The sequence below is a fragment of the Camelina sativa genome, chromosome 20, assembly GCF_030686135.1.
Source record: "Camelina sativa cultivar CO46 ecotype springtype chromosome 20, ASM3068613v1".
NCBI classification, from domain to species: Eukaryota; Viridiplantae; Streptophyta; class Magnoliopsida; order Brassicales; family Brassicaceae; genus Camelina; species Camelina sativa.
In genome coordinates this window covers 1,781,393-1,800,440 of record NC_141899.1, presented here as the reverse complement: position 1 = coordinate 1,800,440, position 19,048 = coordinate 1,781,393, and the positions used below count along the sequence as shown (strand labels likewise).

The 19,048-nt window shown below is 33.6% G+C and overlaps 5 protein-coding genes and 1 long non-coding RNA gene across 7 annotated transcripts; 4 read left to right on the top strand and 2 right to left on the bottom strand.

The window, feature by feature from the left end:
- The first annotated feature begins 1,311 nt into the window (after positions 1–1,311).
- LOC104768679 (uncharacterized) lies at positions 1,312–4,469 on the top strand. Its single transcript, XM_087506038.1, has 4 exons — positions 1,312–1,937; positions 2,175–2,333; positions 2,422–3,099; positions 3,178–4,469. Exons 1-4 carry the CDS (start codon positions 1,584–1,586, stop codon positions 4,279–4,281), a joined length of 2,295 nt encoding a protein of 764 aa, XP_087362164.1. The 5' UTR covers positions 1,312–1,583; the 3' UTR covers positions 4,282–4,469.
- Positions 4,470–4,736: 267 nt separating this feature from the next.
- LOC104768680 (vacuolar protein sorting-associated protein 60.2) lies at positions 4,737–6,795 on the top strand. Its single transcript, XM_010492709.3, has 7 exons — positions 4,737–5,072; positions 5,349–5,500; positions 5,581–5,674; positions 5,768–5,839; positions 5,929–6,040; positions 6,185–6,339; positions 6,596–6,795. The coding sequence occupies exons 1-7, from the start codon at positions 5,004–5,006 to the stop codon at positions 6,647–6,649; spliced, it is 708 nt and encodes a 235-aa protein (XP_010491011.1). The 5' UTR covers positions 4,737–5,003; the 3' UTR covers positions 6,650–6,795.
- Positions 6,796–6,885: 90 nt separating this feature from the next.
- LOC104768681 (protein neprosin-like) lies at positions 6,886–8,966 on the bottom strand. The gene is made up of 7 exons (XM_010492712.3): positions 8,739–8,966; positions 8,569–8,655; positions 8,154–8,342; positions 7,894–8,055; positions 7,760–7,813; positions 7,478–7,609; positions 6,886–7,360 (listed from the first exon to the last, which is right to left on the bottom strand). Exons 1-7 carry the CDS (start codon positions 8,826–8,828, stop codon positions 6,995–6,997), a joined length of 1,080 nt encoding a protein of 359 aa, XP_010491014.1. The 5' UTR covers positions 8,829–8,966; the 3' UTR covers positions 6,886–6,994.
- Positions 8,967–9,377: 411 nt separating this feature from the next.
- Positions 9,378–10,915, top strand: LOC147918397 (uncharacterized). Its single transcript, XR_015593139.1, has 2 exons — positions 9,378–9,503; positions 10,094–10,915. It is a non-coding gene; the product is annotated as an uncharacterized LOC147918397 (long non-coding RNA).
- A 485-nt stretch (positions 10,916–11,400) lies between these two features.
- On the bottom strand, positions 11,401–14,126 carry LOC104768675 (basic leucine zipper 2). Its single transcript, XM_010492703.3, has 5 exons — positions 13,766–14,126; positions 12,665–13,222; positions 12,198–12,273; positions 11,959–12,085; positions 11,401–11,868 (listed from the first exon to the last, which is right to left on the bottom strand). Exons 2-5 carry the CDS (start codon positions 13,207–13,209, stop codon positions 11,684–11,686), a joined length of 933 nt encoding a protein of 310 aa, XP_010491005.1. The 5' UTR covers positions 13,210–13,222; positions 13,766–14,126; the 3' UTR covers positions 11,401–11,683.
- A 2,899-nt stretch (positions 14,127–17,025) lies between these two features.
- On the top strand, positions 17,026–18,852 carry LOC104768674 (uncharacterized). Of its 2 annotated transcripts, none has more exons than XM_087505451.1 (7): positions 17,026–17,186; positions 17,348–17,459; positions 17,810–17,897; positions 18,011–18,050; positions 18,162–18,230; positions 18,333–18,442; positions 18,543–18,852. In XM_087505451.1, the coding sequence occupies exons 3-7, from the start codon at positions 17,848–17,850 to the stop codon at positions 18,679–18,681; spliced, it is 408 nt and encodes a 135-aa protein (XP_087361577.1). In that variant the 5' UTR covers positions 17,026–17,186; positions 17,348–17,459; positions 17,810–17,847; the 3' UTR covers positions 18,682–18,852. The 2 variants fall into 2 exon arrangements, with proteins under 2 accessions (XP_087361577.1, XP_087361576.1); XM_087505450.1 differs by having other exon boundaries at positions 17,029–17,186; positions 17,348–17,461; positions 17,816–17,897.
- The last annotated feature ends 196 nt before the right edge of the window (positions 18,853–19,048 follow it).

The window sequence follows — 19,048 nt, the reverse complement described above, 5'->3', positions numbered from 1 at the left end:
AATTATAATCATATACTTCCAAAAAAAAAAGAATTATTCTCCCGCGCTACCAGCGCGGGTTATTATCTAGTTTCTTCTATTATATAGTCAAAAGAAATAATTTTGGTATAGCTTTAAATATATATATATATATATTTTTTCTTTTTTGACAACAATAAAAAAGATTAACTCATGAAAGCCAATTGGTAAAGTGACTACTAAATTCAGCCATTCAAATACAACTTGACTCACAAAAAAAAATGACCGTTTTTTACTATTTATAGAATTTATTGGTTTTATCTACAATTTAATATATTTATATATCCATATGATTATATGAACAATATCTATAAACCTTAGAGGGGGTTATTGGTTTAGGATTTTGAAAGAATTTTAATGACTTTAAAAGTTATGTAAAATATGTTGTTATTCAATCAAGACTTTTTAAAACTCTTTAAAAATTTGGTGTTATTGGTTGTGGATTTGTAAAAAGTTATCTAAAATCTTGATAAATCTAGTGTTATTGGATTAAAAGTCTTATAAAGTCATTAAAAGTTTTATGTTATTCAATTAAAACAAAAGAATCATGGATTGTTAATGAATTCAAATTTTGTGTTATTGGTTTAGGATTTTATAATATTTCTTTCATAACAAAAGTCATGAAAACTCTTTCATCAAATATAAAGATTTTGAAAGATTTTATGAAAGATTTTACAAGATTAGGAAACACAAATCAGCAAGATTTAAAATAACTTTCTAAACAATCTCTTATAGAATCCTTCATTTTTACTTTCTAATTTTCTATAATTTTAAAAATCAGCAAGATTTTTAAAAACACAAAGTCATTAAAATTCTTTCTCAATCCTAAACCAATACCTCCCCTTTAATTACACACCTAACCTTAAATCTGCTGGATTGAAATCAAAGATTTAATTAATTTCTCGAAATATAATTAATTGAAATCGTAGTTTTCAGATACGAATATACCAAAACAAAACGTCAGCACACAATTAACACCAATTAATTTGTTTTTTTTTTTTTGACAATCAATTAATTATATTTTCTCAACTGTTAGTAAGAAAAAAAACAAGAAGACTTTTTGCACCTAGAACGTGGATACAAAGACGAATGCTCCATCCTCTGTTTCACCTGCTCTAAAAAAAAAATCATTTTTCTACACCGTCGTTATTAAATAAATAATTAATTAATTTATAATGTCAAACTTTATACAGTAATGTGTATCATCATTTAAATAAAAATAATCTAACTGTATTAATTAATTAATTAATTATTAATCACCAATTTTATATTGCCGTCCTTCTCTCTCTCTCTATCTCTATAAGGGTTGACTCTAAAAAGAACCAAACGCAGAGTTCCTTCTCTCTCTTACTAGACTCTCTCTCTCTCTATCTCTATCTCTTTCTTCAAATTTCAAATATTTTTGAGTCTGAATCACCAAATCCTCCATGCCCATCTCTTAAAGTCTGATTCTTTCTTCCTCAAATCTCGATTACTCCAGTACCCTTCTTTTTTTCTTCTAAAGATTCGTTCTTATCCCCAAATCTTTTTAGGCTTTGGTTGTAGCCCACTTGTATCGTTTTTGTATGGTTGTGAAAATGAAACAGATCATGCGGTGGCCACCGTGGCCTCCTCTCTTCGCCGTTAAATTCGACGTGATCGTCGTTGTTCACAAGATGGAAGGGTTGTTGGATTCTTCCGATGGTGATGCCGATGATACTGGTGGGACGACGAGGAAGAGACCTGTGGTTGAGATTAAGTGGAAAGGTCCTAAATCGGTTACTCTTAAACGCTCCCTCGTACGGAATTTAACCGAAGAAGGTGGGTTTCGCGGTGACGGCGTCGTTGAGTGGAACGAAGAGTTTAAGAGGGTTTGTGAATTCTCTGTTTACAAGGAAGGATCGTTTCTTCCATGGCTCGTTTCTTTCACTGTCTTCAATGTTAGTCTCACTCTCTCTCTCTCTCTCTCATCTTTTTTTAGAATCGTTGACTCTGATGTATAAAGGTTGTACCTTTGCTTAGGTCCTCTGTAATTTAGCTCCAATGTTAAATTGGGGATAAGTCTATGGTCTTGATTGGGCATTTAGATTCTGTGTATATGCGTTGTGATTTTGGGATTTGTTGTTATGCAAAGTAAATTCTCAAAAGCTAAGTGTTTGGGACCGGTTGTTATGTAGGGACTGAATCAAGGATCAAAGGAGAAAGTTCGTAGCTTTGGAAAGGCATCACTGAACATTGCAGAGTACTTTTCATTGATGAAAGAAGATGATGTTCAAGTCAAAGTCCCTCTGAAGAGTAGTGGCTCATCATCATCTGTGCGAAGTCCATGTCTTCATGTGCGTTAGTGATATTTTACTTATATGTCTGAGTTTACTGTTGTTTTCATTTCTCTAACCGCAGGTTTTCAACTTTTGATGTTTTCAGATATCCCTTCAGTTTGCACTTAAAGAATCATTACCTGAAAGACAGAGATCTGCTCTTCCTGTTCTATGGTCTCCTCTTTCTACTGAAGCTGAGAAAGCCGAGTCTGTTGTAAAAGTAGGCCTGAGAAAGATGAAATCCTTCAACCATTGCATGTCTAATCCCCACGCATCGGAAAAGGAGTGTGAGAAAGATGGAAGCAGCGGAAGTGGAAGTGAAGGAAAGAGTCCAGAGAGGAATCTTGATTCTGACTCTACTTATCCTTTTGACACTGATTCTCTAGATGAAGGTGATGCCGCGGATGAATCTGAAGAGAATGAAAGCAGCGTAGCTGATCCGGTTAATTACAAAACACTTCGATATGCTAATTGGGCTAGAGGCTCGTTTCATGCTGACACAAACCCTGAAGACGAGGATTTGATATATTACACCCACCGCAGTCCATTAGCAGAGACAGGACATTGTGGTAACGAGGTTTCGAATGATGTAGTAATCTTGGAGCAGACGAAAGGACAAATGTCTAAGAAGAGAATGTTATCTTGGAAGAAGAGAAAACTCAGTTTTAGGTCTCCTAAACAGAAAGGCGAACCTCTTCTTAAAAAGGATTGTCTTGAAGATGGTGGTGATGATATCGATTTTGACCGCAGACAACTGAGCTCATCCGATGAGTCTAACTCTGATGTAAGTACATTTACTACGTTTAGTTCTTGGTTTTCTTACTTTATTATATCTTTAACTCTTGGATTGATTCTCTTGCAGTGGTATAGGTCTGATGATTCAATCAAGAAACCATTATCTCAGTTTGGTGATGATGATTTCGTTGTTGGTAGTTGGGAAACCAAAGAGATTATAAGCCGTGATGGGCTGATGAAACTCAGGGCTCAAGTATTTCTCGCATCAATCGATCAGAGAAGCGAGAGAGCTGATGGAGAAAGCGCATGCACAGCACTAGTTGCGGTGATGGCAAACTGGTTAGGATCCAACAGAGACATAATCCCAACAAGGTCAGAGTTCGACAGTCTTATCCGAGAAGGATCATCCGAGTGGAGAAACATGTGCGAAAACGAGGAGTACAGGGAACGGTTTCCAGACAAACATTTCGATCTGGAGACAGTTCTACAGGCAAAAATCAGACCAATCTGTGTAGTCCCTGAGAAATCATTCATCGGGTTCTTCCATCCAGAGGAAGAAGAAGGAAAAGAAGACGCTAATCTAGATTTTCTCAAAAGTGTAATGTCCTTTGACAGTATCTGGGAAGAGATCATGAAACAAGAACCAGAAGAGTCGGCAAGCGAACCTGTGATCTACATTGTGAGCTGGAATGATCATTTCTTCGTACTCCTGGTGAACCATGATGCTTATTACATCATAGACACGCTTGGAGAGAGGCTCTATGAAGGTTGCAACCAAGCTTATGTCTTGAAATTTGACAAAGATGCAGAGATCCAAAGATTAGTACTACCCGTCAAGGACAACAAAGACGTCCTAGAAAACAAGAAACAAGGTGGTAAGGACAAGTCTGAGCAAGCCGAAAGATCAAAAGAATCAGAAGAAGAACAAGAAGAAGAAGTAGTGTGTAGAGGTAAAGAGTCATGTAGAGAGTATATAAAGAGCTTTCTCGCCGCGATTCCAATTCAGCAAGTGAAAGCTGATATGAAGAAAGGACTGGTTTCATCTTTGCATCACCGTCTTCAGATAGAGCTTCACTACACCAAACAGATTCATCATCATCAGATTGAATCCTCTGAAAATGTGTCTGAAGCTGCAGTGTCTGTGACAGTGGCTTGGTCGTTGGCGAGCCAATTCAGCAATAATGGTGGGTTTGGCTGCGAGATGGCTGAGCTTTTGGGTGTAAAAGTTTAAAAAGAGAAAGTGTATAGAGAAAAGGAGTTAACTTTTGTTTGACTTTTTTTGGTGTTCATAATTTTGTATTTTTTTGTTTTTATTTTCTGGCTAATTTTGATGTTCATAGTTACAAACTTACAATAATGTTTTGGCTTTCTTCAGTTTGACCAAAAATAAAATAATAAAATTAAATGTTTTTCTTTGAAGATAGACTTTTCTTCCTCTCTGTGTAATTTAGAATTTTAGACTGATAAAAATAAATTCTTTATAGGAAAATAATAATAATAATAAAGTTAAAAAGGAAATCAATGTGGACGAATTTATCTGCGGATTATATCGCTTTTTATTTACCATTCATTAGACGTAATCCGCAGTGGTACAGTCCAAAGGAAAAAGAGACAAAACCAATGTGAACCAACTGCGGACCGCTTTTGCATACAAATAAAGTTTCGATTTGTCCACAGCAGTCTATTATCCACCTTAAAAATAAAGCGGTTCAAACCGCAGATAGATTTCGCCGCCTGGACCGCAGGTACCATTCAGACCTATAAAAAAAGAAAAAGAAAAAAAGTTAAAAAAGAAATCAATCGATAAATACGAAATTAAGTGAAAAAACATGTCCGATTGAATCTGCTTTTGTCATCGAGAAGGCTTTTTTGTATCTCTGTAGCTCTCTCTGCTCTGCTCTCTAATCATCTGATAGTAATAGCGCAGATTAATTTTGTTGAGGAAGGAGAAAGATGAAGAGAATCTTTGGTGCGAAGAACAACAAAGAGCCTCCACCGTCTATTCAAGATGCCTCTGATCGGGTTCCTCCTCCTCTCTCTCTGCTTTAATCTAGAGCTTTTTTTTGTCTCGAATTCGTTTTGGTAGTAGAATGTTGGAGAATTACGGATTTGTTTAGGGTTTCGAACTTCGATAGCCGTCGATTTCTGGGTTTTTATTGATTTCAGTCAGCTTTGGGAGTTTCGGATTTGTGTTTTAGATGAAACTGCTTTGGGGTTGGATCATAGATGAACAACTTTGAAGAAGAGGCTACTACTTAGGTGTTGATTCCCTAGTTTTGATGTGTTTTTGTGTTTCAGATCAATAAAAGAGGAGAGTCAGTGGAAGAAAAAGTAAAGAGGCTTGATGCTGAGCTTTGCAAATACAAGGAACAGATCAAAAGGACTAGACCTGGTCCTGCTCAAGAAGCTATCAAAGCTCGTGCTATGAGAGTTCTCAAGCAAAAGAAGATGTCTGTCTTTTGTTTTCTCTGCTATTAGCCTATTAGTGTTTGTGTGTGTGTATGTACCAACTGTTACTGTTTTGGTTTAGGTATGAAGGGCAACGTGACATGCTCTATAATCAGACTTTTAACCTTGATCAAGTTTCTTTTGCTGCTGAAGGTCTCAAAGATGCTCAACAAACTGTATGTCTCTCGATTTATTGAACCCGAAAAATCTGGATGTGTTTCTTGATTATGAATATCGTATGATTCTTGATGTACATGATTTTTTTGCAGATGACAGCGTTAAAATCTGCTAACAAGGAGTTGAAAGGAATGATGAAAACCGTCAAGATTCAAGATATAGATGTATAGCTTGGTTTCTTATTCAAGAATCTCTCTTGTCTTTGCTTTCTAGATATTGTTTTGATTATGAAATTATGTTTTGTATGACACAGAATTTGCAAGATGATATGATGGACTTGATGGATGAGAGCTCTGAGATTCAAGAGACACTGGGTAGGAGCTACAATGTTCCTGATGACATTGACGAAGATGACCTCATGGGCGGTAAGTTCTTCCTCTTGTGTTGTTTTGGACTACTCTCTTTGTCCTTCACATTTTCTTAGAAATCCACTTTTTGCTGCTTGGGATCGGTAAAAAATATTGCCCTGTGTTTCCTCTTACACTTTTTGAATGGGTTTGTGGTTTCAGAGCTTGATGCTCTAGAAGCTGACATGGGAAATGAGACTGAAGCAGACGGTGTGCCTTCTTATCTCCAACCCGATAAACAACCGGATCTTGCTGATGAACTCAACTTACCTGCAGCACCAATGGGGCATACAGGCGCTCCACCTGGACGAGCTCAAGTGAGTGTCCTCTAACTTTGTTCTTTTTAGTTTTGTTCGCAGATATGCACATCCTCCAATGAAACACTTGTCTTAGTTATAGAGAAAGTTATTAGAGAGCTTGTCTTCTCTTCATTTCCACCTTTTGCATCATTACAAAAACATTGATAATGTTTTAATTTGCATACGTTTTTTACACAATAATAATACTCTCTGCATACTATGTGGAACTTGGATACGTATAGCTGATTTGTGATGATGTTGTGATGATGAACAGGCTGAGGATGAATGGGGATTACCGGCAGTACCACGTGCATCACTTCGGGGCTAAAATTTCGTTTTTTTTTCACACCTCTTTGTGTGCATAAATATTCATCTCCAGCTACTTCTATTGTGAATTCCATCTTATGGTTTATTAAGCGCATATATCTTCTGATATACTTGATTTCGATATCAAAATCTCTCTTTGCTTTGAAACTCTTTTTCACCATGCTTAACTTCACAGATCCATCACGTGCATTCCGTCCTAATCAAATACATATGTCTACAACAGCATCGCAGCGTTGGTTAGGATTTAAAGTTTGTTGAATATTTCGAGAAGTTGAACGAACATGAAACATGAAGTCCAAATTATTTAGGGGTTATAATAATCAAATACATAGATTTTACTATAATATTAGATTCCACATGAAGCTCCTCCAGGTCCACCATATGTGAACAACATTGGTTTCTTTCTTCCACCTTTTAAGCCATAACATTTATCGTTGTCTAATAATTTTTCTAACTTGTATTTACCACTTTCCTGGATCTCAAAATTGGAATCCAAGATTTCAAGTTTTCTGACGCGTGCCGACGCATTGTCATCTTCAGTTGGTAGATGGCCGTTACCCATTGGAGGGCTAACACCCGAAGGAGAAGCTTGAACTATTCCTCCAACTCCAATCATGTCTACACTATTACTTATAAGATCAAACAATTCTTTTGGCCAATAACCTATTCGTTCATCTGCTTCGGTTATCCACCAATTTCCTGATTCTTTATCCTTCAATAAATATCAAAAGTCGAAAATACACACTATGTTAATATTTAAGGCTAGAGAAGTATAGTACATATGTTACGTGACCTCAAGAAAAAGAAAGAAAGTATATATATTGTTTACCTGTGCGATACTAAAATATATACCCTCTTCCCCTTTGGGATCATAAGGTAAAGGTCCACTTAAAACATCAGTTTTTGACACTTGAACAAAACCACGACATATTGTATTGTAACAACCGGCTCCATTAGCTCCCTGTTATTATTTTGTCTGAATATATTAATATAAATTATGCGATTATTAACAATAATTCACATATCAACTTTTCATTTGTTAAAACGGTATACCACATATCATGATGTTATTAAAAACATGAAAAGTGTATATATGTGACAATAGATATACCTTCCAATACCCATAACTCCATGTCCGTCCATCACCGAATAATTTTGGATTTACCTAGGAGTCAAATTAGTGAATTCTAATCTTTATAATAATTTAATTTAAATAAAATAAAATAATATCAACATTGAATTTACCATCCAACCAGCTTGGATAAAGTTAACTTTGTTGTTAACTCCACTGCCTACATATATGCTAGCATACGAAGCTTGGTCTTTACTAATGTTCAAATTATGCATACTCATCCAAGCTGCCAAACCATGGTAAGGACCTTGGCCTTGTGATCTTACTCCAGCAATCTCCAAATTTTCAAAAATGATAATACGCTTATCTTATCATAAAACATTATCAAAATATGCATATTTTGCAAATCAAAATTTTAAGTGAATTCTCTTACATGTGTCCCATGACTTTCGACGGTAAACGGGTTAAAATGTTTTTCTGTCCAATATTGAGCATTTGCGACATATTCTTTCGTATTTCTGAGTATAGGAACTGTTCCACTAGGACACTCAATGATTTTTTTTCTTTCACCTCCAGTTTTAATTTGTTTTTTCGGTTTGGAGATTGAGAAAGATGGTTCAAGCTGCTCAAAAAATACATAGGTATATGATATATGAGTGAGGTTTTTCACAAAACCAAATTAGATATTATCTTTTTTCTCTTTTTCATAAAACTAAAATCAAATTTGATATGGGATGACCATGAGTATACATGTTATTCTATACAACAAAAGATGCATAGTCCAAATTGAATAAGGTTAACAAGATGACAAAAACATGTATTTTAAAAGATAGTTTGATGAACAATACCTGAATTTTATGGTTTTTGAGTAGTGGATGACTCAATGAAGGTTGTTTATATATATCCACACAATCATATATGGTATTCTTATTTAACTGTGAAAAAAAATTATAAAATAATCTACAAATATTATTTTAAGATTTGGATGTGTGTATATAGGATTCTTCTTTCAATTTACCTTGAAGGATTTCAAATCTCTCACAGTTTCTCTAGATTGAACTACATAAACTATGAGTATGAACGCAACAAGTTTCAGAACAAAATCCATGAATTGAAAAGATAAATATTCGGTTGCTCAAAAAAACAAAAAAAGATAAATATTCTAGAATTTTTCTTACTACTTTTTTTTCTTGTTAAACTACAATTTTACACCTAAATATCTAAGGTATTTATAAGTGTTTTCAGTTTTTTCTTTCTTTCTTATTTATGATTTTTATTAATAATCATAAATGTAAATAATAAATACTGACACTTTTCTCTGTATACATACATCATACTTTTTTAATAAGACATTTGTCCACTTTGCTTTTAAAAGATATAATATATATTAAACACTTTCATGTTCTGAATAGTTTTTTGGCAAATCCTCTCTATTAGTATTTACAAGTTTTAATTAAAAGAGCCTAATTTTCAAACTTATATATATATATATAAGTAATTCCTCTTTATTGGTCCATTAGTGACTTAACTTTATAAGAAGAAAGAAAACAGAAGAAAAAAGTTATTTATCTCTTTATTGGTCCACTTTATTTTTTTAATAAATAATATGCATTTATTGGTCCACATTAATATGCATTTCATTTCTTATATTAACCCAGTGATTTATAAAAGAAATGTAATATACACATTAACATCCGACCAAAAAAAAAAATATACACATTAACAGGGCCGGCCCGAAGGCGTATGATGCCTAAAGCAAATTTCTGGTGCCCCTTGATCCCAAGTAATTTTTTTTCTTATAATTTCGCAAAAGATCACCAAAAATTCACTTGTATGAAACAAAATCGTATAAAAACATCAATACATCACTAGTTGACAAAAGAACAAAGGAGAACAAACAAAAAAATGTTTAGATGCTCTGAATATTTTTCTTTTCTTTAAACAGAAAAGGTTAACAAAGAAGAAATTGAGAAAATATGATTGTAGTCTCTCTTAAATTTGGAAGAAGAAGAGGAACCGTCAATTAACTTTGACAAAGTTAGGATTTTTTTGTTTGTTTACTAGTTCATGATGACATTAATATGCATTTTTATCTTAACATCAGACTTTTTTTCTTTTTCTAAATCAGACTTATATTATTAATAATTTAGTTTACAAAATGTACTTAAAATACTATTATAAATTGACGAAATGTTTCGGAAAAAAATGACAAAAAAAAAAGCAAACAATAAGGAAAATTAAGAAAAAAGATAAGAACAAAGTAAGCAAAACATAACATTTGGTTAATGAATAACTTATAATAACTAAAGAACATAACACAAAATAATAATAATATAACACAAAATAATAATAACATAACTTATAATTCTACAGGAAATGCATCCGAGAGTGGCTTGAGAACCATCACAGACCTCTCATTCTCATGCATAGGTGATAGGTTGATGAGCGCGAAGGTGGACGGACCTGAACTTCTAAATCACAATTGCATAAGGATGGCTGCAGACTTGCCCAATGTTGCGCCAAAAGGGAATCTCAACGCGGTCAAGTATCTTCTGTCGCCCGCAGAAGTGAAGAAAGACTGGGACGAATGTAGAATATGCCATGTCATCCTCACCCACGGGTTTCAAGAGGATGATGAATGCGCACGGCTACCGCTATGCGATCACGTCTTTCATGGGATTAATATGCATTTTTATCTTAACATCAGACTCAGTCGTCTCACTTTCTGGTTCTCATGGCCATTTTCGCAGCTATATATGTGATCCTCTTGTTCATCGCTGCCTCATGCTACTTCGTCGGACGTCACAAAGCCAACAAGCCACGGGTTGTACCAGTCTCAGCCTCCACCCTTCAGCTTGCCGATTTGTCGTAGTAAGCCTTACCAATATGTCTTGATATATTATTGAAAGCTACCATGCGTCTAATAAGTCTCTTAAATTTGCTGAAGCGTCTACTATGTGTGTATGAACAGTTGCGTGATGTAGTCTAGTATGTGATGATAAATATAATGGGTTACCATCAGAACAAAGTTTCTGGTGTCAAAACTCTGTTTCACTGCAATGTAAAATATTTGTTAGCAAAAATATCATAAATCTTCTATTGTAATACAGTTTGCTTAAGCTATGATGTGTAATGTATGAGAGTTTGTATGATCTATAAGTGCTGATCAATGCTGATAGTGGCTTATTATCAAAACAGTGTTTGTTTTCTTTCCAAAGTCTGGTACCGCATTGGTAAGTCCTGATCAGAAGATCATAGTCAACGTTTAACACTGAAACAATATCATCAAGTATAACAGAACCAACTCTGGTCCAAGGACCTGACAATAAAAGAGAATCCTTCATTAATACAGTGGTGAAGGTTCTGATGTTGTTTTAATAAAAGAGAATCCTTAATTAAAACAAATAGTTTCGATCAATATAGTGGGATACTTTATACTCGCGTACCACGTGCATCACTTCGGGGCTAAAATTTCGTTTTCACACCTCTTTGTGTGCATAAAATTCATGTGAAAGCTTCTACTAAACTTTTATGATCCTTACTGACGTAATACGTTTTGCTCATAACAAATTCAGTAACGTTTTGGATCCTTGATTTGGTCTCTCTATTGGCTGTTTTACAAGGAAATCTCAGAATCCCAACATTCATCAAATTTAGATTTTTAGAACAACACCAGAAAATGAAGAATACTCATTCAGAGCCACCACAATTACTTCATGAACTACAACATCAGAACCGTTACATATAGTTTCCCCTAGAAACGTAACATCAGAACATTTTAGCTAAAATAGACTTCGTCCCATGCTTTCGACTCAGAATGTGGGGAAGCTTTAAGTGGAATGTTTTTATACTCCTAAATCATATTTATACAAATCGACAAAGATTTGTCCTTTTTTTCAAACAGAGAACTGTTAACTCCTGAATTCCTTTAAGCTACTTATTCTTGTGGAGGGTTTTTGTCTTTCAGTTGAGATTGAGTTTGGTCAGATCTAGCAAATTCCAGTCCAAGTGGGACGAAGCTGTCCTTGGAGCTACATTTGAACCAGCAGAAAATGATCTGACCAGCCTGTTATTGTTGTTATTGCTCCCTAAGTATCCCGGTCCACATTTCAATCTCTGAGCTTCCTTCTTCAGTAACTGATACTCACCTACAGAAATATTTGGTACAATCAGTAGACTGATCTCAAGCTGTGATCCAGAATCCTTGAATGTGTGGTTTAAATCATGTTTTTATTTACCTTCCCTTATGAGCTTGTCCTGCTTTAGTATTGCCATCTGCTGCTTCAACTGGCTATTCTCCAGGGACAGCGTTGCGCGTGTCTGAAGAAGTGAAGCCACTCTCACTGATAAATCAGCTTCCACTGTCTGCAAATCAAGATCTCTCATCGTAGTTTGTACATTGATCCATAACCAATACAGTGGAGGACCAGAACCAATTAGTTTTAAGAAAGCACACAAACTTGAATGGAACATATACCTGCAACATAGCTACCGTCCTTTCAAGTTCAGCAATGTACTGGAGCTTACGAACTCTCGAACGCTGTCCCGGGTTCCTGGCAGAGCAAAGGTTGAGATATATGAAGAACGAATCAACATATGACACAACAAGAACCAAACTGGACATTCTAAGACATTCTCGTGGACACACACACACACACACACACATATATCATGAACATAATTGCCAATAATCATAACAAACCCCATCATCAAAGCCAGGTGTAAACCAGAGATAGGTAAGTTCCTATTCATTTCTTCCTCTCACTAACAACCTAGAACTAGATACAGAGGTACCACACGAGAGCTCAGGGACTAAACTTGAAACATGAATATTAGTAACATTAACTGATACAGAATACTCTTAAGGGACCAAGCTTGTCAATTTCTATACAATAAACTAATGATGCTAGATAATATTGCCTTAGAAGATTAATGTTCTCTCACCTTTTAGCATTTGGTATGCCCATTGAACTGCAAGCATTGTCACCAACAGATGAAAAATCTATCCCTTTCACTGTATCATCCAAGTTCTGAGGAGGTTTCTGAGAACCATAATCCGAAAAGGCGGAAGCAATAGGGTTGTTAGAGAAGCTTGAGTTGTTCCTAGCTCTTGGCGAGTTGGGACCATATACACAAGCAGACTCCAACTCCCCACAAGCTTCAGAAGTCAAACTTTCTTCATCCTCACTTTGGTTAAAACCAGAAAAGCTAGCTGAGATGTCTCCCAAAAGAACAACAGAGTCGCTAGCAGAGCGGCGCAGGGGACCTCCACCTCCAGTGAGCATCATCCCATCAGTTTTCTCAGAGAGCAACTCATCAAGCCAAGCAGGTTGATCCTCAAGCCTTGAATCTTGAGTAGAAGAAGACTTGTATTGACCAATGTATGATTCAATAGGTGAGGAAGAAGAGTAAAACGTATCTGCAACCGGATTCAAAGATAGCTTCTTTGGAATCGGGCAACGAGGAGGAAGCTGAGCAGGCCTTGACATGATTCAGAAACTCCTATAAAACAAAAAAAAAAAGCAACAATTCAAAAACCTTTATTAGAGAATAGTATGTAGTATATATAGTAAACAAGCTGTTCCAATTAACATCAACCAAAAGAAGCTATAGAAGCAATGAAAAGTTTCAGCTATGCCAAATTTTAAAGCTTTTCGATTAGTCTCAGCTATCAAACAGAAACCTCAATCACAGAAGAAGAAGAAGAAAAAAACCAAACTTTAATTAGTAAAAAAAACAAAATTTGTGAAATCCGACAAGCATTCTTGTTCTAACCCCACACGACAAAACAGTGAAAGGAACAAAAACAAAAACACAAATTTAAAGGAGAAGAAGAACAACGAATCAATGAAACAGTTATATTACCCAAAACCCCATTACATAAACGACATTGAAATCAGAGAAAGAAAAAAAAAAAAACCCTCAAAATCTAGAGTGTTGGTTCTTTGAATCGAATAATTTAAGAGTCAGTCATAAGGAATCAAAAGAGAGCCCAAGTATTAAACTTTTGAATAGTCGTCGAGAGTTTTATTACTATTAGATTACCTCGAGGAAAGAACAATATAATCGCGGCGAAGATAAAAAAGAGTGAGAGACAGAGACGAGGAGGAAGAGGAGGAGGCGAGGAGCAATGCGGAGTAAAAGAGAGCGAAACGAGAATGTAGGAGAAGCAATAAGGGTAATTAATTAGTCAGTAAAGCTCCCAAGTTGCAAACAAAATAAAATAAAAAGGAGGAGAATTTATTCGTTTGGCTTTTATTTTTAATTTGCTCTCACAGCTGAGCTGAGAGCTGCCCTGCGTATGTTAGGAATCATGAATGAATGTATAAAAAAACTACGCAGACACAAATTGCAAGAAAGAAAAAAACCCCAATTGGGTGGAGAAGGAGGAGGCGTACGTACGGACGGCTCTTTTGGGCCCTTTTGTGGGTTTTTATTTCTTTGGTTCGGTCAAGTAAATCTGACCCATCCCCATCCGTACTTTTTTTTTATTTTTTAATTGTTCTGTTTTGTGTGTTTCACATTGATTACGACGATATTGGCTTTTCTTTATTTTTTGACATTTATTATTAGTCAAGAACGTTCGGGAAGAATCAATGAGTCAAGAAGATTTGAGTGTCTTGTTTATATCAATTATAGATCATCTCAACTTGGTGTTTTTAAGTCTATATGAATATGTCAGTCAAACACATTAATTTCCAAATTGTTATGGTTCAATTCATTAGTATTTTTTTTGGTATGAATAATGATGATCCGAAAATATTTACAATTACTCAATGAGGTCCTCTTTTTTGGCTTTTTCCAATATCGGGTCAAAGATTTAAGTTTTAACAAATTAGTAGACTTGACCAATTAAAAAAAAAAAATGAAACAGCTGTGAGTTGTTTGTGTGTTCGGAACCAAAAGAAAAACTAAAACAGCTGTGCTGCAATATACAGTAATAATATTCCAGCACTCGTTTAGTTTACGCAAAGTTTGAGATCTTTTGTGTGAATTGTGATCTCATTTCTATTAATTCTGTTGAGTATTTTAAAGCATGAAAATGAAAGTAATGATGCAGAAAAAGAAAAGAAGTTGTCACCTTATAGTTAACGCATTCTTTATCGTAGATACGAAATGTATGCCAATTATTATTCATTCATTGATCTTTGCTTGGAATCTACAAAGTTGCACATTTAATTCAACTCACACGTGTGTGTGTTTGTACAGAAATTAAATAGCACCAGTTACATTTTGTCAACATTGTAATACTAATTCATTATGTTTTTGACAGTGTAATTATTATTTTTTTTTTTTTTGTAGAAAATCTCTATTTACAATTATTTATTAAAAAATAGTTGAAATTCTTTTAACCATAGTAGTTAGAGCAATGTTTTAAAAAGAGACACCTTTACCAAATTCATATATTTTCACAATCCAATCTAGTTGAAAACAAATTAATTGCAGAAAGATTTGAAAAATTGAACTTTGGCCTAAGAAAAAACCTTTAGTACAGTTTGGTCATTGATGCAATTCAAAGGATTATAAACACTTTAATCTTGTGATTAGTTCTCCTTGCGAGTTGTCACTCATATTCTTCTAATCAGGTTACTAGGAGATATTTCGTACGGTATAGCACGAAAAAAATTATAATAGTATAATCATAAAAATTATTGATATATTTATTTTAGAAAGTTATTTTGTTGAAATAATATTTATTTTAAATATTGTCATTATTCTGTAAATCTTTATATATCTTTTTGAATAATAATTATTTTAGAATATTATAGTATTTAAGTTTGTTTGATGTATATTACAGTTTTATATTGTTGGTTTGTTGTATTTGCATCATTATTTTGTGAAATATTAATTTTAATATTATAATTTTGAGCAAATCAAATTTATTAATTTATCAACCACATAAATTTGGTTTTACCAATCCGCCAATGTGAAAAATTAAAATACACTTTTTTCATAGATTTTGAGTAACAATATGTTTTCATTTTAAAAAATTCAAATCACAACATATGCAGAAAAAATTCCACATATTTATTAATCATAAGTATCCTACTATATTAATTGAGAAGTACAAATATGAAACTAACCTTAAAATGTGTAAAAAATTACATTCAATTGCCATTAGAAAAAATTAATTAAGCTTAATTAACTAATTTAAATAAATATAATTAATTAAAAATAAAAAACACTCACAGATCAAATATTAAAAAATCTAAAAAAATATTTTCTCTCTCTAACAAATTATGGACGAAATTACTAATTATTTTTTTAAAAATATATATAAACCAATCAGAATTTTAAAAACTAAGATTTTATATCCAAGTATACAATACAATTATTTTTAATAACTAAATTATAATTCTCCTATCATCTTTATTTTATTTTATTTACAAATTTTGTGGAATTTTCATATAATACTTATAATTAATAAAATGCATATTTTTTTTTGCATATGTTGTGATTTGAATTTTTAAAAACGAAAATATATTACTCAATGTATGAAAATGTGTGTTTTAATTTCCACATCGGCGGGTTGGTAAAACTAAATTTATATAAATGATAATTTAATATTTTTTATTTGCTCACAATTATAATATTAAAATTACTATTTTATATTTCATAAAATAATGATGCAAATACAACAAATAAACAATATAAAAATGTAATAATACATCAAAAATAAAACACTATAATATTCTAAAATAATAAGTATTCAAATAGACTAATAGGTTTACATAACAATTCAAAATAAATATTATCTCATATATTTTTTTTTAAATAAAACAATAATTTTTATTATTATATTATAAATTTTTTAAAAATGTTGATCCGTGCTTTAAGCACGAGATATATCCTAGTTATATGGTAATTCAAAATCATTTGTAAATAAAATAAAATAAATATGAGAGAAGAATCATAATTTAAAATCTTAACAAAATCTTCGAAATCTAGTTATTAAAAATAATCATATTGTCTACTTAGATATAAAATCTTAGTTTTTGAAAGTTTGATTGCTTTATATATTTTTAGTAATTTTCATTCATAATTAATTATATATATATATATATATATATATATATATATATATTTTTTTTCTTTAACTAATAATTATTTAAAATAAGATTTTACACTTTATAAGATTAATTTTATTTGTAATTCTAATTAATAGTAGGATATCCAAATTACTTAGTTTATTATTTTGATGATATCTAAATCAGGGACCACGTGTTTGATTTTTCTCCGTAGGAATAATAATAATCAACGGTTTGAGAAAAAAAAGAAGTAAAAAAGTACATGGAGAAGATTGTGCCACGTGGAAGGCTAATAAACCACGGATCCATTTTCATCTCTCCCTCCTTTCACTCAGAGCTTCAATTTCGTTTTGCATTTGTTCATCTCTCTCGATCGTCTCTTTCCAGGAAAAAAATCTCTACATCCATGGAGAAACAACACCAGAACCCGAATCCAGGTTCGTTTTTTTTTCTTGTACGATCTGATTTATTTTGATGGTCTGTGTTGTGGATTACGATGAGTGATGAGGAAGCCTCTTCATCTTCTTCTTCGATTTTTTTTTTTTTTTAGTGATGATAATGATGATGATCCTTGTTTTCCTTTTCTTCCGGTTTTAAGATAAATCTGAAGCGGTTAGGGATCCGGCATGGGAATGCGAAGGCAAAGGAGCTTGTGAATTGAACGCGAATAGGCGATTCGCTGATAAGATCATGCCTCATCTTCTCAACTTGTGAGTCATGCATCATCTCCTTTTAGGCTTAGTTTCCAAATTTTGCTTTTCGTTTGTTTCAATTTAGGATTATTAATTTAACTGGATATGTTTTGTTCTTATTTCGGTGAATCATGTTTTTTTACATAAGCTCTCTTGTCAATTGTCATCCATGTGATTGTAATTGTCTAGCAAAAGAGTGTAATTTTAAGTGCTTGCTTACTTACTTACTTATTACTCTTAGTTGTTCCTTGCTTCTCAGGCTTCATAATCGATTTAGGGTAGATCACAAGTTTGTTGTTGTCCATACATACACATGACACATCGCTCTGTAAATTGTACTTATGAAGGTTCTGATTATTTGACTCGAGTTTTACATGGGTCTTGCGCAAAAGCCAACGATTTTGACATGTATGCACCAAATGCTTCGTTTGAAGACCCTTTAACGCATGCTCAAGGGTTTGTAATCATCTTCCAATTATGTCTTCTTTCTTACAAATTGCAGAGATCATCTTCTTCTTTTTTCCCTCACTTTGATATTTCAATTTTTTGTGACCCTTGGCTTCTTTCAGAGTGAAGCAAATCAAATCAGCATTTTATTCACTCTCTAAGGTTTATGTCAAACTCTCCTTCCCTCTCACTTCATTGTTAACTATTATAATGATGATGGAACTATATCTCCTTGCAAAGAATCAGTATCTCACATCATGTTTTTCCTTACAGGTGTTTGGTGAGTCGAAGATAGTTGAATACCACATTCAAGAAAGTGAACTCGCTCCTGGAAAGAAAGAGGTTAGTTAGACTCCTCTGATCTTTACTACTATAACATGATCTTATGGTTCCTTTTTTCATTATCTAAACTAAAAGAAACATTTCTTTGGGGGAAAAAAATAGATACTAATTGACAACAAACAACAATACAAACTCATGGGAAGAAACATAGATATGATCTCTCTTATTAAACTCTATGTCGAGAACGGGAAGATTGTGCGACATGAAGACTGGTAAGATACAACCTGCTTTCTCAAAACCGCTAATTTGTCATAGCTTATCTTGTTGTATCAGTTTCATTGTCTAAACTTGTTGGTGAATATAATGTATAAGGTGGGACAAGAAACCTCTGAGGAACAGAGAGACGGTTAGCTTCCCGTTAGTAGGACGGGCAATGGAGATGGGTCGAAGAGGCTTGATGCTAGCCACTCATGCCATGATGGGTTTTGGTAAAGATCCTGACTCACATTGAACAAAGGAAATACAAACACATCATCATATATCGTAGCGCCTCGAATCTGAGGAACTCCTATCAGTTTGGTTTTTGTGATACTTGTAACATGTTAATTGATTTGGTGAATTTTAGTTTGGTATGGTCGGTCAATAACGAATTTTGAATGGAAAGATTTTGTAGTTGAACCAACCTGAACCATACTGATTTTGGTTATAGCCTTTGGGTTTGTTTTCTCCTAAATCAAAATAAACCGACGTGGGGCCGAATCGAAGAACCTTCCTCAAATGGGCCTTTACTGTCAAAATCTCAAGTGTCCAATTTTTATCATTTTTTTGTCTCGTTCTGGACGTAATGTATGTACCTGTATTTGGGCCCCTATTTAAAA